Source organism: Sipha flava, unplaced genomic scaffold (assembly GCF_003268045.1).
Source record: "Sipha flava isolate LNK unplaced genomic scaffold, YSA_version1 1_pilon_pilon, whole genome shotgun sequence".
NCBI lineage: Eukaryota > Metazoa > Arthropoda > Insecta > Hemiptera > Aphididae > Sipha > Sipha flava.
In genome coordinates this window covers 2,432,716-2,458,022 of record NW_020272783.1, presented here as the reverse complement: position 1 = coordinate 2,458,022, position 25,307 = coordinate 2,432,716, and the positions used below count along the sequence as shown (strand labels likewise).

The window sequence follows — 25,307 nt, the reverse complement described above, 5'->3', positions numbered from 1 at the left end:
CGGAAAAAAATCGCAATCGCCAACGTCGTTTTACCTTGAGCATAACTGTTTTCGATGCCCATCGAGTGCGGTACACGAAAACATTCCAAACGTGCCCGCACATTATACACACCACATTATTGCCAATATAACACATGTTTTAACTTACATGAAAACCTAGCGGATCCGCCACAGCAGTACAACAATAGTAATAAAAAGTTACCAGGTGACGATATTGTACCCGTAAAAAGTAGGTACTAACGACAATTTGCTACCGCAGAGCGCACGCGCACGCGGAACACGAGTTTGTTTTTCATTCTATTTTCTTCATGAACGTACAACTGACGTGTGTTTATACGACGTTTTTAGGGCTGTACAACCGACATTAAGGGTCAATAACTAGCACGAACCCGACCCACCCCCATGTTATAAAATACGCGATATTCAACGATAAATGCGAACGCGCACCGTCCACGTTCGGTAATGATATACATGTTACAGTTTCTCGTAAATCACGAACTCCGTAGTGTAATGTAGTGTAATGACATCGAACTTATTTACATTGCCCTACAATTACTCGGGAAAGCGCGTACGTCCCGTATGGAAAATACTTGTTTTCTGTCCGTCTCTCGTACGTTTACAGTTTCACCGACGTTCAAAAGAGATCCGCCAAAACACACGTTGGATGTAACGTTAGAACGCGAACGTAGAACCGTATCGGAGTTATACAGCGGGGGTATCCCTTCCTCTATAACGTACACTCGATACGACGTGCGCGCTTAAAAGTATTTACCGAACAACGATTATACGACAGTTAATCATTGTGAACACTTAATAAATTAATTAAAAGGAGGTATTAAAGTGAAATTTTATGGTAATAGAAAACACTGCGCAAATAAAAATTGCACAGGCAACGTTTACCCGGAACGTAATGAGACGGTGCGCAAACGTTTACCTAGGACGTATTCCAACCGACACAATTATGGCAATAAACAGTATACAGCAGACGGTCAATAAATAAATTGTACAATTTACACACACACACATACATATTGAACTCGGTAAACAAAGTCGCATTTCTCCGTTCGTCGTGGTCAGTGGCGTAGCAAGGGTATGGCGAACTGTGCCCACGCCAGAGGCGCAAAATCGTGCAAAAGTCGTATTTTTACCCTACAATGAAATCGGTATTTTTCCATTATACTTTTTGAAATGCATAGATGTTGTCTATTTGTACACGCTACGTGTGAACTTAATGATGAAATTATGAAAACAGGGTATTTAAATAAAATATTTCATACGAAGAAATTATCGATGAATTTTCCAGTCATTAAGCGAGAAAAGCGAACTTTCAAAATTTTTAAAATGAACACTGTAATAATTACTTATAAATATAAATTGTATACTTAAAAATATTGGTAAAATGAATGGTTAAAAAAAATATCATAACATTAAATGTTAATAAGTTAGAAGGTTTTTCCAGGGGGCGCTAGCCAGTCTTCATACGCCACTGACTGGTCGTGGAAGCCGGAACGTTTCCGTTGAATGTTTTCAATTAATACTCAGTATTGTATGTTATGTTGGAAAAAACGGTCGCGAAACAAACCGCAACAGCGGCAATAATCGCGTGCCGCGCACATGTACTTATGTATTATCAAACGTATCTCGAACATAAAATCTCGCATACACACGCGTTGTTTTCGGGTATAATTCTTCCAGAGTTAGGTCGCCGCGCTTGAACAATTTTTTTCCCCTTCCGGACCGCTCGACGAAAACGCGCGACGACACGCGTCGGTTCGCATAATTCGAACGTTCCTGCGAGCGAATACTACACGCGTTCGTGTGTATTTTAAGGACGTCGGAAGAGAAGTCACGTCCGCGTAAGCGCACACATATACGTTGTACTACGCTATATATTATAATGTACACGCACGCAATTATATTTCGGCGTCATTAAATTTAACCGTCGTCGTCGTAACAATAATAGTTAAAGTAATAGTAATAATAATAATAGTTATGTTAGTAATAGTAGTAGTAGTAATAATAATAATAATAATAATAATAATAATAATAATAATATAAAGTGGCGTCGGCGGCAGATGCGTCGGGTAAAGGGAGTGCGATAAGACGCCGCGCTGCGGACGTTTTCTCGAATACGATATTACCTTTTGTACAATACAGTCTTCTTCCATTGTACAATAATAATAATAATAATATATATATATGTATGTACGTAACGTGTACAAGAACTTATTTATCGTTTTTATCTATTTATTTATTTTTTTTAATTAAAAACGACGTCCCTCGTTCACGAGACGAATAAGAAGAAGAAGCAATTATATAGAAGTTCATACATATACCCAGTCGTCGGGTAGGTACGGGAAAAGGGGTTGGACGCGAATACTGTATTGTACACACACACACATATATATATATATACGAGGAGGGTGAGCGCACGAGAAGACTTGGTGGTGAACACGACGGGAGGAAAGAGGCGAAGACGCAGAGAGCGGACTTCGGCCGTCGTTTAATTGCACCGAACAATAAAACGCACCCTCGCGCGCGTGTATATGATGCCGCCGGTGTTTTTGATGAAATTACCCTACACCGGTTTCGTCCCGTCCGCGTCGTTGCCATTATTGCACGCCGCCGCCGCCGCTCACCCTCGCACGATCGTCCATTTTATTCGCAACGCCCTCGGCAATACACCGCCGCCGAAGGACGCTGCTGCTGCTAACGTTCTATCCTTTCACCTCGGCGCGCGCACCTATACACCGTTTACGAGTGCGCGGCTCACGGGGTACGCGGGGCCAAGGGGAGTCACAAGACATTTTTTCATCGGTCCGATATTTTTCTCTACTACTCGTTTCCAACGTATTTCATTTCAGGTAACGATTAATTTTATACCATCAGATATATCGACAATGGTTTATAAAAATAACATTTTTTTTACAAAACTTAAAATTGTAATGAGCTACACTTTTTTTTCTTCTGAACTCGTTCAAATTTTCAGGGGATGGCGTTTGTATATGCAACCCCTTCCCCCCACAAGCACATCTATCGTGTATCAGGGAGCAAAGAGGGGTGAGGCGATTTTTCGCTGAATAACCGTTTGAGGACATAATAATACACGCAAAACACGTGAAAACGGTCTTGAGTCCGGCAGTCCTATCGGTGATGGCTGCTGGTAGTGGTAACGCGGTAACGTGTATGCGACGTTCGCGACGACGAAAAATGTCTTCACAAATCATCTCGCACATAATACCGGTACAATATTTTATAACGACGTACACGTACGAGAGCGAGACCAGTGTTTTTATTTATGTATAATTTTTTCCTTTTCGAGAAAATGTAAATTAGGCAGCACTACATAATATATTGTATTATATGTTCATTAACAAAGATCAACTCTTGAATCCCATGCAGTCGGCGAACGTGGTCCGACAACACCGCCGCCACCACTCTTGTACAACAATTTGACAATAACGACGTGCGCACATCCCTCCACAATGTAATAATATTATAATCCAATACGTTGCGCACTTAAGTGTTTTAATTTAGATGACACGTGCGATGCACTAAAACGTCTTTATGACTCTTACGAAGACTACAAGTCGAAATACAAAACTATTAATAAATCACAGGACATCTAAATCTCTCTCTATACATATGAATATATTACAATAATAACGATAAATCAAAACGTACCATATTTCAGCTGGCGAGCGATCGCTTGTAAGTCATACGCAATCAAAATAGGTTCTATGTAAATCGAACTCATGGACTCGTTTGCTATTTACTAATAAATACGCATTGAAAACAAACGTAACGTAGTGTGCAGTTCATGAAAATGGTCTGCATGTACCTAAATACTATTGGTAAAAATAACGTTTTTAGAAAGCTACCTATCGGGCAGCATATGGAACAACAATATGTACTCGATTTATTTGAAAATATCTGTCATCTATTGTGTTTACAATTCTCAATACATATTTCCATGGGATTTTTTCCTGTACTATCTTTGCACATCACATATCATCAAATTTACACCCTCCACGGCTCAAGTCCTTCAAATTTAACGCGGTGCTACAGACAGACGATCGTTTCCACATTATTATTATTATTGTACTACAGAGAATAACAGTTGAACGCTAAAGCGCGCGCGCGCGTGTGTGCGTACCGTGTCACGCGGTTTAAAAATATCATCCCTTGAGTGTACAGTGTGAAGAGAAATTGTGTATATACATACCGTACAGGTATAATTTAACGTCATCCCTTAGAGTGCTATTGAAAATTGCCCATCCGTCGCATGTACATGTGCTCATTTTATATACAGCACATATTGCGTCGGACAGCGAAATTGCACATATATCAGTCGACGAAATGTATATACAGAAAGACCCTCATGTCGGCGACGTACGTTTTCATCAAGAATTCGGCAAACGGCTCGGAAACGGTAATATCAATTTGCAACGCTGTAAACAATTTCCCCCCTGGACGATGAGCTGCCCTAACCAACGACCTCCCCCTTGGAAACGAAGCTCGTCTTTCGAATTATTGCCATAACCTTTCTTGGCCCTTTTCAAAGTACTTGGGGCCTTTTTTTCACTCTTATTCTCCGCGTCCTTCCGTCTCTCATTCTCCGTATCATTTCCCCGGTGGTGTGAGGCACGGCGGAGTGGAACAATGGTCGTGAACAGATGGCGTGTACGGTGTATATTACACTATTCTTTCCTCCCTCCACGTATGAGCACACCGTAGTGTACAGTACACGGCAGTAGGCGCAAGGGGGTGAGAATAACACCTAAGGGAAATATCGAGGGTTTTCCTACTACTACCATATACAGTTACGCGAGCCAAGCCAAGTGGAAAAAGAAATGAGCTCGTATTTTCTGCAGTTTCTTTGCTCCACGACACTTTATATACACACATACACATACTTGTATTATATATACAAGTATACATATATAACTCAGGAACACCTGCGATCTTACAAATACGCGTCTAATACGTTTCTCGAGAAAACTACTTCACTTTTTCCTATTTACTGTTCTTTATTATATATATATGTATATGTACGTGTATATAAAGTGTGTAAATGGATATTTTTTTTTATCTATGTTCATTTGAAAAATGAGAACAAACACTGTTGAATATTAAAATTGAAAGGACTTAAGTATAGACAACAGAAAACAATACTAAATATACAACTATAATACTATAAAACGAGAAAATGTCAACAAGCGACGTTCGATTGTAATTTCAATATCATTTTCAACATCTTGGTATAACAAAAGTTATACACGTGGTGACTTTTTAAAGATTGATTATTATACACGTTTTGAATCCTCGTCGAATTTTACCCACAAATAAAAATAAAAACGAAAACGACTCATTGTAAATTTGAAAAGAGGATAAAATACACCGGGCTGTACTCAAGTTTCAAACAAAAACTAAAATGCTTCGAGAACAATATTTATGCTGTTGATATTGCAACTCTGGTATTATACCGTGTGTTCGAAACTCACTGCGGGAGCATAACCTATGTGTATCTACAGGGTGCCCAAGTTTTTTTTAACCCACATATAATACCTATTATAGCAGGTGAGAATAAAACGCTATTGACCTACTATAAAATGGTACATAACTCTTTTCGAATAATAAGAAAAAAACACCACTGTGACGAATACTTTTTTTTCTGATTGAAACTAGGTCAAACCTTTAACAGGTAGAATTGATGACAAAACCACATTTATACGTACTGTATATAAATGCTCACTACATATAACTCTTTATTCGGATTCATTTAAACATTTCATTGTAAACGTGTGAAACGAACAAGAGAGAAAGTGTACCTACCCACAGACGAATATAAATTCCTTAGATGTGTGTACACGATTGCCGACCGACGTGTTTCATTTTTGTTTTCAGCTTCAGCACGTGCACCACCGGAAAAACGGAGGAAAGTTTAAATGTAGTTTTTCACCCTTTCTGTTTTTTTTTCGTACACGCATTTATTGACAAATTTACGAGCGTAAGAGGGTGTATTCGCGCGCATATACATATTTATGTACCTACATAATATATTTTTCGAAAACCATTTCTCCAAGACCCTGAGACATTATTTTTATGCAATGATCTTTTGAACAACAGAAATGTATACACGGGGGCTGTATATATTCGTATATATACATACTTACCATGCGCTGTAGAGTGTAATATATTTCTTTAGGAGGGTTATACAATGGAAATTTGGGATGAGACCAGGAGCCGCCCCCACCAAAGATAACGGCGGCAAACAATGTCATCTTCATGGCGCAATAACCATAATTCTTCGTTTATATATAATTTTTTCATTTTTTTTTCTTTTTTTTTTTATCAAACACGAGGGTTGGGAAGATTTTTAATTTTTCCCTCGTTTTCCCACTCGTATACAGACCAATAAGCCATCTCCTGGGGTGCGGGCGAAACGACGATACACGTATATACGAAAATCGCCGACAAAACACTTTATTGGCGCACGGTGTAGTCGATGTATCTTTTTTTTTACACACATTACGTACACGGAACTCTATAGCAAACGCACATAAGTACTTTGCTAAAATTAAGTTTTATATGCGTTTCGTGTAAGAAGTCGTACCCAACACAATTTACAATCAAAAAAAATAATTTACTCCGTAAAGAATAAATATTTACACAGGAGTCGTTGTAAGAAGAGACTGAATTGGACCAACGTTAAAAAAAAATAATAATAATGTATATTCCATTTGAACATTACATGTGGTTGGTGTAGTGTATATCATAACTCATTTCAACAGTAAAATAAAATCTTTTCCATGTCATATCTATTTTTAAATAAATTTGCCAGTTCTCACAATGTACGTGAACTCATTCGTATTCCACATTATTATGCCGCATAACGCTGACGTTTAAAATAAACGATCGTCATGCATAAATTAACCACGGATCGTATCAAGAACCCGATCTCTTGTAACGTTTGCAGAAAACATCTAATCGCCACCTACCATCGTATATTTTATTATATATATTTACCGAAGAAAAAAACACATTTTCGAATAATCGGATCAATAAAACGGGAACGTATTCGGGTGCAGCACGTACACAGATATTTGTATAATGAATTCTCGCTGTACAGACACTGTCAAATGAATTTGCACACCGGTTGAAAATCAAATACCATTCGTCGAACACGCATGCTGTTGTACCTACATATCGGTATGAAAGTATGGCAAGCCATAATGCACACGAAAATCAACAATAATAAAATATCAAAAAAAAAAAAGGAATCAAAAAAATAAAAATAAATCTGAAGGTTTTACGTGTTCTGTACACAAGACACATAAACACACATGTCCCGAGAGAAAGAACCGTTACGAAAAGGACTTTTTGATATCGGTTTTCTACCCTTAGAAGGAAAAAAAAAAGAGCCAAGGTCATTAAACGATTTATGATTTCGTACACCGTCGACCCCGTGGGTAACAACAACGTGTGCACACAACACACACACACACACACACAATACGACAAATTTATTGACGTTTACGGGCCAACGCGACAAATGACATTTGAAAGGCAAGTCGAAACTAATTGTCACAACAACGGTTAAAGGGTTAAGAATAACTCTACGGATATACATATGGATTTTTTTTTATACGTACGTGCACACGCGTATCGTGATGAGTGTGTGTGTGCACACAAGGGTTAGGGATAAATACGTCACGCCACGCACTAATGCATTATAATAGACGTACACTAATGCGTTTTATTGACCGACACCGAAAACCATAGGTACCTCTACCATATAATGGTCACGCGCGCCTACGCGCATCTTCTATGCACACAAACACGCCGCGCACATAATGGACGCGTTTTGAAAATCGTTCGATTAAATCGGTCGTGTCGTCGAACAGAAAATAAGAGAGAAATAAAGAAAACGGTCATCGTTATCGGATCCAAAGTTATCGGCAAGTTACAGATGTGTCGGGCACGAGTTGCGCTGCGCCAAACCACACAATACGTATGGTAGGTACGAGACGGACCACAACTCGGGACGAGATTCCGTTGAATTCTTGTTTAATGGGCTGGGCACAAGAACGGGAAATCAGTTTTATATATTTTTTCCGTATACCTTACGTTCCTGCGGTAAGTGCGCGCGACTAAACATTTTCAGCCAATACACACGACGTGTACATAAATCATTGCGTAACTTCGGTAAATATAATAACATCGAAGGTGATTCGCAATGCTAGGGACGAGGAGAGAGCGTAAGAACAGTGAATGGATCGATTTAAAAGAGATCATTCGTATGCAATAATTATTTTCGAAGCACGCGGTCGACAATAAACGTGCCAAACGAGCAACTACAATCGAAAGAAAATCGTAATGGAAATTTACCATTGCAAAACGGTAATTGGTCCGCGAACAGGTTTCAAACATGCAATACGAAAACCGCGCACTTTCAAAATGTGTAAGTAGTAAGTTGCACGTAATGGGACAGTTATGAACTATAAAAATCGTAATGAGAATAATCGACATGTTTAGACGTGGAATTGCAGTATTAACGCGCACGCGGTTTGTACGACTGGAACTCTAAAAATAATATAATTCGTGCTAAACGTAAGTTGAACGCGTTTTATGGGTTAAAAATGAAAAATAACCCAAATGGTGTTGGACGACGTCGTTAAACTACTGCAAACATATTCTCGGCGGCAAAAGAAACGAACCTTGAAGTGCACTCGATCGTTTGAATATACACTTTATGGGATTTACGATTTAATTTTGCAGTGCAGTGAATTAACGTTTTGCTGAATCCGCATACAGTCGAGACATTTCATAAAACGATTTTATTATTGGAAACCCAATGTCGTCAAATCGCAGTCGGATTCGTCTACTCCGTGTATATATGAATACCAACAAATCGTTCAAAATGACGTCGTGAAAAATAATAAATCATAAAATAACGGATATGTTATATCAGAATTTATTAAAATTCGCTCAACGCTAATGGTTGAACGACGACGACGACCCCGATGGGGACCTTTTGCAATTAGCGAACGTCGCGCGAACCCGGTTTAATTTTTCCAAATACGCGACCGCAAACGATTTTCAAGGGATGTCCAATCGCCGGAGACTGTCGGCGTAAGCAATCGATCGCGAACAGTACGGCAATAATAATAACAAACTGTCGGTATCCCGTCCGATTTTTTCATCGCCTGCCGAACATGGACGGACACCTGTCGTTCCGCGAGTGTAAATCGCACAGCGGACACACTCCTCGAAAACGTATGTTTTTCCGATCGAATCGTTTAAGATTCGGTATTCGCCTCGGCGGGTGGTCTCCGCATTGTGGTTCCGAAATTCAATGGCCGTGTTCAGGGACGAGGGGGGTGGAAGAGGGAGAAATGAGAGTCCGGATTTGCAAACCTAGCGAATAACACGCCCAGCAGAATGTCGGGGACCGGTTCAGGTTTAGGTTTAGTAAACGCACCGCGTTACGAAAGATGTTTACTGTCGCGCGGTGTTTTTCCCGCCATTTTTATGATCTGAGCGTCGGGTCCTCTTTGCGCAGGTGTTCTAACGACACGACGGACGTCCCGAATATATTTCACAGCCCCGTCTAACCACCTCTTGGTTGCCGTTCGAGATCAAATTGATTCGTAGAGCTACGCGAACGGAATAACTCAACTATATACACCAGGGATGGATGGGCAACTCAAAATTACTAGAGGGCCAATTTTTAGAAACAAAATATGGATTTTAATTAGCAGAAGAAACTTTAAATAGTTCGGTACAAACAGCTATGGTTGAAAGCTATATTTATACATATATATGACATTTAGACATTTAACAATGTTTAATACCAGATAACAATTATTATATCGATAAGTTAGAATATAGACGATAAACTTTAAAATTGTATGATGCCGCCAGTTGCCCACCCCTGATCTATACCAATCGACAAGTCCCGTGAATTGTGAAATTCATTTTAACTTATTCAATAGCAAAATCGGTATGTTAAAGTCTAAGGTATGCAAGGTTTGAGCATTAGTGAGCGAATGCGGATATACAAGAGCTATTGATTGACACGCGAGGAAAACTCCAGATTTTATTTGACTAACGCGATAAAATGAGATCCGAAAACGATTGGGTTATCATTCAATTTAATTAATGTCAGCAAGATTACACCTTAATCTCGTTATATGTATTTATTTTAGAAACGTCTATACCCCATGCACCGACTCGCAATATACTATTTTATATTTATTCGTAATTATAATTATTTGGTTGTTCTGTTTGAGACAAATCATTTTTCAAATGACAACTTATACAATTTTATTTGATACAATATAATTGTTAAATCTTATATCAGCCCAACATTATGAATGTGACATAAATAACACAAGAAAGGTAAAACTGTTCCTGTTGTTCCAGATTAAAGCCCAATTGATTTAAATAAATATACAAGCGGTTAGGTAATTAAAAAATACCGTTGTTCTGACAGTAAATTAATGCAAATCGACACACATTTTTTCGTGTTAAAAAAGTTTAAATCATGAATATTTTTGAAAATGTTCGATAAAATAAAAGTAGTAATCCTATACAAATAACATAGTTTTATATACGTTATTGTCACATATATGCATATGATATGTAGCTATTAATTAGGTGTATACATCATAATATATTTACATGAAAATACACTATAAAATCGTTTTAAATACAATATTAGAGGATTATATTTAATGTAATTTGATAAAAGTTTGAAACTGCAACTAAAATACTTCAACACAGATACAGTTTTTTTGATAAAACCAAGATGTAGTACTGCTAATAAGATAATAAACACATAAAACGGTGGAACAGCTGAAAGATATAATCGCGTTGCAGCGTATATTGTAAATTCATATACATATATAATTAGTAATTACTTCACATATTAAGCTCAATTGTCGTGTACACATAAAAAAAAAAAAAAAACTTAAATACACGAGTAGTGCGTTTTATTGATGTTGATGAGTTATAATATTGACCATGAAAAACAATTGTTCGTTGATAGTCAGTTTACCTTTAAGAAATATACGGTACGAGCACGTGATTAACCATCGATTGAAAACATGAAATAAACAAATGTAATCGTGGCGTAATTTTTGATCTCTCCTCAACATACCGTTGATCGATGTGCTTCAATAAACAGTCTTCTACGCGAATCGGCCTTAAATGTGTTTATTATATATTCCTTAAACGTATAACAGTTGCCCGAGTATAAATATTATGTATTATTTATTATCCATCCAATGATACGTATTCTATTTATTATAAATATTCAGTTTACACATAATAATAAAACGGCAATACATCATACATTTATTGATGTGTGCAATAAGAGAATGGGTACATCTAATCATACATAAATGTGAACCGACACTGTGAGAAGGGGTCAAGTGTTAAAAAAAATATCAGATATTGCTTAGATAGTAGACATTTTAATATTTTAATGAGTTATTATTATTATTAATTATCATCATTATAACATAATTATAAATGTTTCAACAGTATTAATTGAATGTTTTATCGAAATGGTGAATTGAAATCGGTGTTGTCTGTTTAATGACGTAATTAAGATTTCACTACATAAGGAAACGCATATACTACATAATAACAAATATACTGAACATTCCAATTATTAGTATTTCCTGTCCTTCTATTTACAAATTAAATGCCATGCAAATGTGGTGCCGACATATTATTTATATTCATATTGACTTTTTTTTTTTTTTGTATTATTATTTAACCGGTAATATTTTAATTCGCTGCAATTCAATACTTTTAACAATTTTGAATGTAAAAAAAAATACACTAAAAAGTAACGGGAGAAGAGTGCTATACTAAACTTCCATACGGCCTAATTATGCACATTGTGTTATGTATTACTGTTCCAGTCTTGGAAGCATCAACTGAACTAAACAGATTACATTTCAACATCAATATTTCTCGATCCCACTTAATACCTTGAAAACGCAGCGTATAACGCGTAAAAAATATTCAAATCGAAAACACATAATACGGGGGAAAGGTGTAAATTGACCTGAAACGTAATATAAAATTGGATTCTCGCAATTTTTGCCAATTGTCTATTTTTTTCCTGCCAAGGCGAACAGGTCTAAAAACCTCATCGGACCATAATATTTGAAATCGTTAATACACATCATTTTAGTTTTACGTAGCTATCGAAAAACTTCTCACAGTCCTACGCACTAAAATCGATTACAATAATCGAAGACAAATCAAAGTATAAACAACACACCGCGAACGGTCATTATCGTGGCGCCAACATACTGCGAACAAACGCCCGCTCTGTTTGAATAATGAGAAAAACGTACATTAGCGTGAGCATATGAAATATGTAGAAAAAAATAATGATAATGATAAATCATTGCTTAAAATTTTGACCGGCAGGGTAAGAGGGAGAATCACTAAAACATAATTTATTATTCACAAGCCAAGAGCTAGAAGTGTCGTATAATTTATGTACACTTTTACGTTTATGAACATCCACAGTAACCGCGTGCACCTACGTAAAGAATTGTTTAAAATACATCGCCTGTAAATACCATCGTTGATCGGGATTCTCGCACACATCAGAACAATATTGGATAACGAAAACGAATCATCTACGTATATACGTGTGATACAGAACTACTCTAAAACTTAAGTTAATAAAATCGTTAGTTTTGGTTCATTTGGCTCATAACTTTTCATCTTATTGGCACACGTCCTGTAGGCAGCACTGACAAGCACATTTCGTTACCGAACATTAAAAAAAGTATGCCAAGTGTTCATACGATTGAAACAACTCAGTTACGGTTTAGGAGTGATAAGCTAATAAATTGTTAAAAACCAAAATAATAACAGCAAACTCTATAACAAAATATTATATGATTTGAATGCATCTAATTCTTAAAATAGGTAAAATACAAGGTACATAAAACATTAATTTAAACCGAAACAAGTAGATACCTATAATTATATATATATTTGAATATACATATAATGCACACATAATAGAAGGCCATAAAAATGTAATTAAAAAACGAAAATCGTTTAATATAATGACAATAATAATTTATAACGTATTATCATATTTATCATACCAGCAATAACAAAAACGTTCAATTTTATAAGCAGTAAAAATCCAGTGTTGACAAACACAACCAAACTGAGGACAATGATGATGACGAATCGTAAAAAAAAAAATCTACGGTCATTGGAAAGGTTTAATACTGGGCCCATTGTGCGTTAGAAATCGTTGGGTATATTTTTCTGTTTGCGTTCAAAACGATAAAACAGTGAATCATTTGTAATATTACTTGTGTCTAGTTATCCATTTTACTCGATACGATGAGACGAGCGGTGGATATTAATATCGACTCGACGATATTTTATCCAATATATGGATGATGAAAACCGGTCAACGGACGAGAAGTGATTATCGCAAGCAACAATCGTACAATTTCGCAACGCGGTATTTGTTCGAATAATAATAATAATGATGATAATTTTGAAAAATCTTAACCAGATACGACGATATTGGTACACGTATGCACACTGATAATGGGCAATAACCGATGGCGATAATATTAACGCAGTCGTCAGGAAAAGGCAAATCAAAACGGAAACGGTTTCGGCGATGTCGGGGCGCACCCGAAGGAGGCAAGCGAACGTCGTATGCATTAAAATGCACTGTGATCGTTAAACGCGAGGTCGATCATTGTCGCAGGATTTCCGCGAGCGCGCGCGCGCGTACGAAATCGAGACGCATCGTGTAAAATACGTTAACGATCCCCGGTACGATGAACGGGTTGTGTCAGACGTACCGGAAAAGGGGAAGCGAAAAAGCAAAACCCCCCGGGTCGGAAATATTCACACGCGGATTTACGTTACCTACGCGTGCACCGGCGGCGGCGGAAAAACGCAGTGCCTATTATACGCCTGTAATGATATACAGAACGCACAATGGCCGTTCGTCACCCGTATACCCCGTATACCACGTATACCGCACACGGCGGCGTTTTTTTTTTTTAATTTTTTAAGCACGACCTACCTCAACGACGTGCGATTATGCACACCGGTAATATCGTATTTTGCGCGCGCACTCGACACACGGAGACGGACATCTCGTTCCGTTAATGTCGCGATTTGCGGACCGCGTTTAATTGTCGCGTGAACGTAAATTGAAATAAACATATCCGCAGCTGTAAGCGTGTACTGCGTGAAAACACGTCGGTAAATTCCATCGGCTTTCTAAACGAGACCCAGCCGCGCGCCAACGGATATTTCACGGTCACCGATGAGGTTATAATAATATTATTCTTTCGATACGGACGCTCGCACGTTTTGTCTACAACAGGCAGACGGTATGTATTTAATAACGAGGAAAAAAAAAAAAAACTGAAAAATATGCGTCCAAATAATGTAACGAGTCCGTTCGCATAATAAACATGCCACCTTTGTGTCGTTCTTTCCCCTCCCGCTGCCGCCGCTTCTCCGATTAAACACAACGACCATTATTATTATTCATCCTGGATACTCGTTTTTTTCCTTATTTTTTTTTTTTTAATCCGTGTCTCTCCTTACGATACGCGCGCGTATACATTCGCCGCCGCCATAACGAAACCGGATCGAGACGGTGCGCGTGCGGTCTCCGACGTCGGAGAACGGGTTGTTGTTGCACGTGTGTCGTCCCCTCGTGTGCCCCACCACCACCGGGTTGAACAATGAAACGTCGCGTCCGCCCCGAGTGTCGTCGTTGGGAAACGCACGCAGCGGCTTCGAACCCCCGAGGAAATCGTCCCCCGACCGTTGGTAATATTTTTTGTCAGAGACACGTACTGTTGATTACGTGGAGTTCGCACTCGGTACCTCCCCCCAAAGCGATTTGCACACGACTCAGCGCCAACATACAACACGATAACCCGGCAACGAACGTTTGCGCGCGCCATAAGGCGCGTTTCTTCGATCGGCGTTTATCTCGGGTCGCGGCGGTGTCGTCCTACAAATATACGTCGGAAAATCGTTCGTACCGTAAATAGCCAATGTAACACGACGGGTACCCAATTAGGATTTTTGTAAACGTGGCACGAGCGGGTACTATCCACAATCGGACCCGAATGGTTTTCACCGAGTGGTATTAATATATCATTGCCGTGGATAACGAACGGCGCGATATAACAATATTTAATGCCGTATTATCGTTACCCAGTGTTATGTGATATTATATTATTACCACGTCGTCGGATAACGATAATTGCCGTGTTATCATATCAATAAACGGAACGGTCCGCGGGTTATTGCGCGCAATTAACCGGGACAAATCGTCGGTCGGTCTCTTTATCCGCGCGTTAACTATTCATCATTACATTCCGAGATCGGTGTTTATCGGTGAAAAACCGTCAACGTATTATTTTATTAATATTTCTTATAATCGGTCGGAAGTACGATGCGACGGGTCATTACCGCCCAAGCACCGATGATATCATCTGTTAATTTTCCCATTGTTTTAACTCTGGTTTTCGTCTATTATTATACGGGGTTTATGAAATTTTGATGGCACACGTCGCGCATACATTGTCGACGGGCCCGAGAAATGTACAGAGACGTCTCGGAAGTATCGTTCAAAACGACCGTCGCTGCAAGCGCGTCGTTGGTAAAATGGAAAAAAAAAGGGACTGCGCCCGGATTCATCGCACGCCGGCCGCCGTTTCGGACTCGACTTGTTCGCAGTCGCCGCTGCTGTTTTTTACGCTCGCTCGCCATCGATCCGGAATTTCGATGATAGTATACATACTGAAAACGTTAAGGCTTTTAAGACGATACGGCACTAACAGGCGGCGACGTCAGAAATAGCGTTTGTTACGATCACACGTTCGTTACCCATTCACCCCACCCTCCCTCTTCTCATCCACGACAATCAAGGTGAATCGTTACGTTTCGTGAATTTTTTTTTTTTACATTTCCACGCAATTCAATAATTTTTAGTCACCAAAAATAATTCCGTACGTGCACGTAATTCACGCGGACAACACATACGCATCCTTCGTTCCCATTAAACCCGTAGTACATCCAACTGAAATCATCTCGTGTATTTTGTCCGAGAACAATAAGTGAAAACGTACACGGCAATCCGAATACGATTAACATAAATCTCGTTATTTATAGACAACGTAAGTTGGTCAACACGACGACGTCTAATACTGTAACAGTAATGCGGTACTATTAAAAAAAAAAAAAAAAAAATAATTAAAAAAAATGTATTTACATTACCAACGCTAAATATTAACAATAATTGAAACGAGTAACGCTGCAATAACTGTTAAAGCCACCGTACGTTTTAGATAAAATAAAAAAAGAAACATCGGATTGTATATTATCGTTTTATGTTGGTACCCGTTTAAATTGAATTAATACGCGCGTTTGCCTGCGACAAAGTCGTCGATGCGTGTACAATTATGCCGGGCGAAGGCCTTGAGACGTGTTTTAAAAATTGGCGTGCGTGAAATAATGAAATTTAAAAACGTTGTCGTCGACGACGTATTATATTGTTCTTGTCTCCCCGGCGACAATGATCACGGACCGATCGTGCATAATCGGCCGAACGGTTGCCGCCGCGCCATTGTTTTCGCCACGCGATGCAGGCGAGTTTTAAAAGCACGCGCCCGACGAGACTTTGACGACGACGTTCGTGGAAGACATTGTGTTTCCGGGACGACCGGGTCAGTGGAAACGACGACGACGACGACGACGAACTTGTTTATTACTTGTATACGTGCGTTTCGTACGTACCGGTCCGGAAACGTACGGTTAACGTTGGACCGTGACGGACGCGAACGATACAGACACGATTGTCATTCCGTCGGGACGCGATCACTTCGATTCCCGAGCAATGAAACGTGTAATGGACGGCGAATACAACACGACTACATGTCGACAAAAACTGGCCAACGTTAACTTTTGGGTAAAATTTTCGTGCCAAAACACGCTAATGTAACCTCAGAATTATCAAACTCGCAGTTTTTTTTTCTTCCAACATCTTTTCGATCATTCGAATTACGCACGATATTCATATGCTGTCGATGTTGATTTGATCACGTATATTTTAAGCTTAATTATGCCAATTTAAATGATTACAAATTGTACACGCTTACGTAAATAAGGGTCCATCCCGTCGACGTAATAAAATGGAAATAAAATAAATAAAAAACTAAACCTCAATAATCACATACGGGTGGGGAGGGGGGGGCTGAGTCGTGTAAACTACTATTTAAATAATCGTTAATCGTAGACCAGATGTTCGAACATAATTAAAAATGGCAAGGTCGGGAAACACCAATACACTACCGCGGTCATCGTGTTTTGATGGACGTTGTTGGGAACGGGTTGTTGGTTTTGAAAAACGGTCTGGTTTCCGGGGACCAGGGCCCGAATCAGGCGTTTTGAGTCAAAATAAAAAATATAGCATTATATGTTGAATTTTCTTTTTCAATATTACATTTATCTTATACATATTATACATGATGAAAATTGTATTCTAAAATAAAAGTTCATAAAAATCCGAGGCCCCCAAATAACGTAGGCCATGGGCTGTTTGCCTATCCTGCCCAATGGCAAACATGACCATGTCCGGAGCAAATGATTATTATCAAACCGTGAAACGTGCGAAATACAAGAGACGTGTGCTAACTGAGCGGCTGTGGCTGATGGTTTTACATTTTTCTTTACGCTCCGTTCCGGTCTGGTACCAGCGGTGTACCGTTGCAGCAGAGCTGGGCGACGCCGACCCGGGCCGAAGGAGGAGCAAAACCGTTTACCAATTACCAGAGTGTTTGGCGCCCCAATTTCTAGCGCATTATATTCAATTTTAATACGCGGCACACGCCGGAGGAAAGCTTTTCGGGCGTTATCGTGGGGACCGGTCGACGTCATAAATCGACAGGGAAACGACATTCGCACGCGACCCGACGACGAAGAATCGATGTGTTTTTTTTTTTCAATTCCGAGAGACCGTTTTTTACTCGACCGCTCTCGTTGAACGCGTACTGCGGAAACCGTCGTAACAGCAGCACGAACATAATAATAAAATACGCGATGATAATCTATGACGGTTAACGTAAAGCGTAAATAAACAGGGTCTTTGAAACTGTACGCGAAGAAAACATCCAAAGACGGAATAATCGCAAAGGCGCGTTTAGAATAAACATAGAGGGGGGAGAGGGGAGCGGTTTCGGTGTACAAAAATGAACATTAGATGAACTAGTTAGAAAGATGGTCAAACATTATTTTATAGAACAAAAACGGCAATAAGACTTTAAAGAGAGTTTCGAACGACTTCCGGACGATCCGCATGGATCGGGGGATATGGTTCGCAACGCAACTAAATCACCAAACGTTCATATGCGAGACGGGTTTACAATTGTAACGGATAATATATTTTCGTCGTCCTCCTCCTCCATTTCACGGGTACAGAATAGCACGAACCGGCTGTTGCGCGTCCCACGCGCGTTGACAACGAAGGAAAATCGTCGGCTCGGAGACGTGTAGTACAATGATATTTATTACACGCATAAGTGTATTATGCTAATGAGGACACGGCACTTTATGTGCTGCGGAGGATATGACACCACGCCGTCCGTTAAAAGTCCGACCCCTAGACCCCCTTCCCCAGGAAGATTTATCCATCTTCAATCGTCGCGCTGCTTTGCATAAAGTGTGGAAGAGGAATATTAAATATCTATACCTTTACCGCGCATATACCACAACCTACCTATGTTATACTGTTATTATTTTGCCGAGCACGGGACGATAATAGGATTTCTTTGACGCGCATAAAAACACATCTGCGAGCGCCCACGGAGCTCTGCCTCCTCTTCTTTCGTGTTATCTAATCGTCCGTGCGAGAGCGCAGTACTCCTTGGACGCGAGTAAATCGAGCCTACAAGCTGCTCGAACGGACGTTTCCTTTTTTTACACGAAAGTACGTAATTACTTTTGTGAACCAACTGAGCACACGACACATGTCAACAAAATTAATAACGGTTCAAGCAGCCCACGATATCATTACATCGAACAACTTCGATATCATTTCCGAATACGCGAAATCCATTACACGTTGATCTTATCATGATGCACGCACGGTAAACGCGTACATTAGTTGTGTCAACAATAAACATTATTCGCGCGCGCATGTGATTTCGGCGTTTCCGCCGCCATTAAAGCGTGATAGGTACACGAAGGTGTACACAACGGTGAAGCATTCAAAGCGTTTTGCCGGCGGTGACGGTGAGGTAAATACCGTACGGTATGTACCTGAAAAAGGGTGAGATTGTCTCACGCGCCGAGCAAAGGGGTAGACCGGTGGTAGTACAATGTTGGTGGCGCGACAGAGGGACGAGAGAGACCGGACCCGCCCCCCCCCCCCTTCGAGGTCGTGTTCTAGTCGGAGCGCGCGCACGCACGTCGCGGACGATAAATCGTATAATTTACGAACGGCTCTTTAACGGAGACGGCATTGGAGAACGTCCGTCCCGTATACGCGCGCGCGCACATCATAACGCTTATTGTTGTCCAATAAAAACCTATTAACCGGCCGGCCGAGTGCGTGGTCGTAAAAAATGAAAAATATAATATTATTCGGTACGACCCGCGTACATGCGTCGCGCGAGCGAGTCGTACCGCGTACACGCGGCTTCGAGTTCTCACGCGCGCGCGACAGGGAACGAAGAAGGAAAAAGTACAATCCCGAATAGCATAAAAAAAAAAAAAAAACCCGATGTATGCCGTCGTACGGGCGCGATACGTACATGCCCCGTATACATATATAAGTGCATGTGAATAATGTGTGGTACGTTTGGTCGTTCGGTGTTAGTTGTATCATCCCACTATCAGTGCAAGAGGGCCGTACATCAAAACGTTTTAAATTCACGTTTTTGGTATCACCGAATTCTTATTTTTCCTAGAGTGGTGCGATCTGTGTAATTATATATTTAAGTCGTCAGTTATACAAATAAACTTATTGCACCAAGACAGATCTCGAGAGGTAGCTGAAAACACCAAAGCCGTAATACGAAACGTGGCCTTTTAATTATACTTGTTGATAACAATATTATAAGAAAACGTCGGGTCTAGTTAGTCGTACTGATATTTAGCGAAAGAAAATTATAAATCACTATAAATTATCAAACATTAAAAATGCTCTCCTGAACATTTCAGTATTTTTGATAAATGGCCCTCTTGCTCTGATTGTGCGATTTGTGGTGTGTATTACTTGACCGTCGGAAAATAGAAGCGAAAAACTACGGATTCAAATAATTGTGTCGTTTCGAACGCGAAGAACGCTTACAATGATTACAGTTTAAACGTGTCGGTATAAAAATTAACAATGTTCATGTACTCACCACAAACGACTCGGTCGAACGGACTCATCCAATCTGAAACAAAAATCAAACGACATTAACGATTTCGAAATATTACAATTATATTTTAAAAAAACAGCCGTGGACAGGGTCGCCTGGGAGTGTTTGGGATGCAATACGAGTTGCTGGTTGGCGCGAGACGACGATATCGTTAAAAAAACATTCTCGGTGCGATTTAATTGTAATAAACGGACACGCGTATTAACGCAGCGATTATTGACAGGGTGCCCGTTATGTATTCGGTTTTAATAGACTCGGTGCGTCTGGCACAGCGCACACGGCATATGCGCGAATGTAAACACTGTTTATACTCCCGTTTTTAATATGCTAATTGTTTTGGATTTTATTGTACGCCGGACGAGTTAAAATTATCAACGCTTTACGTGTCGCATTGCAAATTATGCGCGTTGGGGGGCGCCATAATTCCATTACTATCACGGTGGAAACTTTCAATATAATATGTATAGGACCATCGTCGAGTAGTAATTAACCATATTATAACACACGCGTTGTATCGAATGCGCGACGGAAAAAACGCCAAGCGAACGACACCGATGATAATATTATCGACGGACTGAAATAATTAACGATAAAGATACGGCACGTAAATCCACGTGCCGCGAGAAAAACCTTTCGAACCGAGTGTAAAATTTGTTTTGGTCAAATCGGGTTTGAACTCTTCTTTCAGTCTTTTTTCGATGCCATTATTTATTATTTGTATCCTTATTGTCCTCGTTGAATCAGATGATGGCATAATATAGAATATTTCAAGAAAAAAATAAACTCGGTCGGTTAACTATGTGATCGGATAGAGAAACTTGCGATTTTATCCATTACGCGAACCGATTGCGGCGACCAACTACAACATGCCGTGCGTGGGCAGCAGTGCCCACCCATGGTCTGATCGGCGGCAGACCATCATCGTCCATTGTTCGGCGAACATAAAAATTATGCAAACGGTCGTCGTCAACGCGGTCGCGAAAACGGAAACGATCGCGATGCACATGTAGTTAGGGACGGGAATGGATTTGTAACGAAATTTCGATTTTTTTTATTTTTTTCCTTCCGGTCATAACGTATGCTCAAAACCAACGCACGACACCGATTATTTAGAATTCGAAACAGACTCGGCGTTTACCCGCTGTTCACTACACATCATTAACGAAAATCATTGTTGAAAGGATAATAGTGTGTGGTATTATACGCCAAAGCATTTATAGAGGTGTGCACTTAATTATTACTATTATTATTATCGTTATTAAAACGTGTTAATATTATTACGGCGACAATTGTTAATAACAAAGATATAATAATAATTAACGCGAAGGTAAATTACTGTGTAGAACAATTATTACACATACACGTAGTTTTGTGGGACTGAAATTAATATTTTTTTTTTTTGGATACATTGTGAAAAAAAATGAAATTCGCTATATATCATCACGTGTATTTTATAAAAGTAATTAATTTAAATAATATAAAATGTCATCTTGTCTGTCACAAGGTATGGTCTTTTGCAATAGTTTAAACGCACGCACGGCCAATAAATATAATTTTTTTTACACAAAGTTTTCGAGCACCGGTACAGAAGTTGACAATGTTTGACTAACTCTCATCGAAACAATTGTCGAGATGATTTTCATTTCTGTTATTAAGTGATTTGAAATTTGTACCAAGAACTGCGTGTTAATGGGTGAGAGAGGCAGAATATACAAATCATACCACCCAGAGACAATTAGTGCAGGTAGATTTTACGAGTTCGGAGTTTTATGACTTCGTCAAGTTAAATTTAAAAAATACTTGGGAAAAATGAAATCACTTGGCGCAGTTTGATTTTTCAGAAAATCCTGAAGAGTAACAGGAAACTGGGAAGATTGATTATGGGCCTCGAGTAACATTCATCGACACATGATCAAACTCGACGAAATTATCATCCTATAAAAAGGATTATAACGTTCGACGCAAGATTGAATTGGATTCGGTAAATAGAAATTTAGTATTAACCGTTTACAACAACGACAGGGATTTGAAAATATCTAGTCTTGATTATAGTTTGTTAAGTTTAAACGAATAGCAGAAACACCAAATTCATTAGTCCCCCGTATGGTAATAATAAACCGGCACGAATAACAAGTAAAATATAAGCTTTGACCGATTTACCACGAATCGTATTTTTACCAAGTCATTATACGATCGAATTCAGTTCGAAGATGTTTACGAGAATCAACAATACTGCGCAGCGAATTATTATTAATTTACAGTGAAATTAGAGTTTGCAAATGAGAAAACGAACACCGAACAATAATTACACGGCAACAGTATCGATTAGAATACGTTTGAAAACATGTTCTCGAAATCGTAACCGCGAACGAAACAACAATATCTAATATTTGTAATAAAATTAAATTTTCGGGTTTGGTGTGGGACGGATTAACTGTATGGCGTACAAAAAGGATATGCGGGTGCGATGGAATTAGATTTGGGCCGTAATAAATTGGTTGGATTCCAAGTATTTAACATCGGGGTATTATTTTTAAAATGCCGTCCACACAATATTTATTGGCACTAGAATTGAATTTAATGTATTTCGAAACGCTATTTTACAAAATTTTAACTGAATTATAATATTATGATAATTTTTTTTTTTTTTATACTCCCAATTATTAACCAACAATTACATTGTCATTTTTTACAGTGTTCAATATTTAGTATTTTCAATTCAAAATTAATTTCAATTTTTACTCATTTTTTATATACTAATTTTCAAACAGTTTGTATAAAAAAACAGTGATAAGAAATGTAAATATGAAAAAAAAAACAAACAACGAAAGTGCCTAAGTGCAATGATTTCTGAGGTAGTATCTACCTGTTTTACGTATGGAATTAAAACTAAAATAAAAACAAACCATAGAAATAGGCCTGTATTGAATTATTTAAACTAATTGAAAGGTAATGTTTAATTTTTTTTAAATATATGTAAATTGCCATTTGAGTATCTGAATGTAACCTGTACAATTAACATATTATCGGACTCAATTAAATGTGTTTAAAGAGTACCTAATAATCACATCAATAATAAATTAGGAATCTAATTTAGCACAGCGTTTAGAGAAATTCTTTTTATTTTCGTTTTTACTTGGACCATCATCTACTTTTCTATATTTAATTTTTTTTTTTCGTTCAATAAGCATAAAGAAAATCATTCATTAATATTATTAAACATTTTAACGCTCTTATGGTCAACGTAATGAATAATTATCAACTATTGTAGGCATATAATTCGGTAAATATACTTTTAATGATTAATTTTTAATTTATATTAGGATGGTTATTGCTGTACACATAATTAAATTTTGTACATTTATTACTTATTTACATATAATTTATAGTGCAATTAAATGTTTATAGTCTGTAGTTTACGATAGGATCATATATATATAAATATATTTGAATAATTATTTAGTAGTAGCACAAATATATAAAATTGTACATTTAATAGGGATCATTTTTGTAGTTTTAAATATAAATTAATGACCTAAAATGTCCTAATGTAATCAAGACACGAAGCGAAACGTTACACGGATCATTTTCGGTAAAAAGTTACGTTAAAAATAAAATAATAAAGGAACGAAAACAAATTTATTGCAGTAGGTACACCTGTGCAGGGAAGCGTTTACCCGAAACCACGTGCACAGGTACGTTTAAAAATATTTCAACAATCATTTGAAATAACATTTTGTAATACAACGAAGTACAATCGAATAAAGAGCTCGAACGGGGCGGAAGCTTGGCGCGTAAAATTGGTGTACTTGTAAAGGTTAACCACGACGGCACGTGCAATGGGTACGATCGACGCGTTATGAAACGGCGAAGAACGAAAACGGTCGCTGAAAAAAGCCATGAAACCGTAACGGATCGTAAAATCGCGCGGAGCGTAAAGGATTTTTAAGATAGATCAGGGAAAACACGATTCACGTACAGGAGTGCTTAGGAGATCATTTTATCGCGACAACCGTCACACGGAGACGGTGCGCGTCGTAAGCAAAGCCGCGTATAACGGGGGGCAAGGGGGGAGAAATCGCCCCGGGGCGGCTAATTTTTGAGGATCAACATAAAATAAAAAATATAAAATTTTAATTTTTCTTGTATACCAACTATAACAGATATTATTTTTTTATTTTGAACTGTAATTTTTTAAAGGGTGTGGGATATTGTAATTTGCCCCGGTGCGACTACAAAGCTTAACGCGGCGGCACTGGTCGTAACCGTAGAGGGGTCGTGTTCTCCGGGAACACGGACACGGGGGACGAAACGTCTAAACGAGCAAAGCCTTACCTGTGATCGACATCCACGGGTACCGGGGTATGTCCGGCATGGGCTGCGGGCCGGGAGCGCCGGGCTGTCCGGGGCACGCGGAGTTGAGCGGGTCGGCGGACACGGCGGACGCGGCGGCCGCCTGGTGGTAGAACTGCGCGGCCGCAGCCATGGACACGGCCCCGGTGCCGCCGCCGCCGTTCTGGTTGTGGTGATGGTGCAGCGCGGCGTAACTGTTGACCATGGTGTCGGCCGCGGACACGCCGCCGACGCTGACGCCGCCGATGCCTGCGCCGCCGTACCGGCACGACGAGGCGGACGACGACTTGTCCGCGGCGTCCTGGACGGCGGCGGCCAGCGCGGCCGAGCCGGGCGACGAGAACGACATGGCGCCGGGGCCGGCGAACTGCTGCTGGTGGTGGTGCACGGCGTACGCGGGGTACATGCGGCCGGCGGCCGGCGAGACCAGCGACGACGTGGACGGCGGCGAGCCGCCCGCGCTGCTCGACGACGAGTTGTTGGGCGTCAGGC

At 39.5% G+C, this 25,307-nt stretch overlaps 1 protein-coding gene across 1 annotated transcript in view; it reads right to left on the bottom strand.

The window, feature by feature from the left end:
• Nucleotides 1–25,307, bottom strand: part of LOC112682156 (homeobox protein abdominal-A homolog) — a 33,587-nt gene that overhangs the window by 7,195 nt on the left and 1,085 nt on the right. The window contains exons 2-3 of the mRNA XM_025552670.1: nt 24,798–25,307; nt 20,445–20,477 (exon numbers count right to left, since the gene is read on the bottom strand). Of these exons, the coding sequence (XP_025408455.1) occupies nt 20,445–20,477; nt 24,798–25,307 (543 nt within the window). The remainder of the gene's footprint in view (nt 1–20,444; nt 20,478–24,797) is intronic.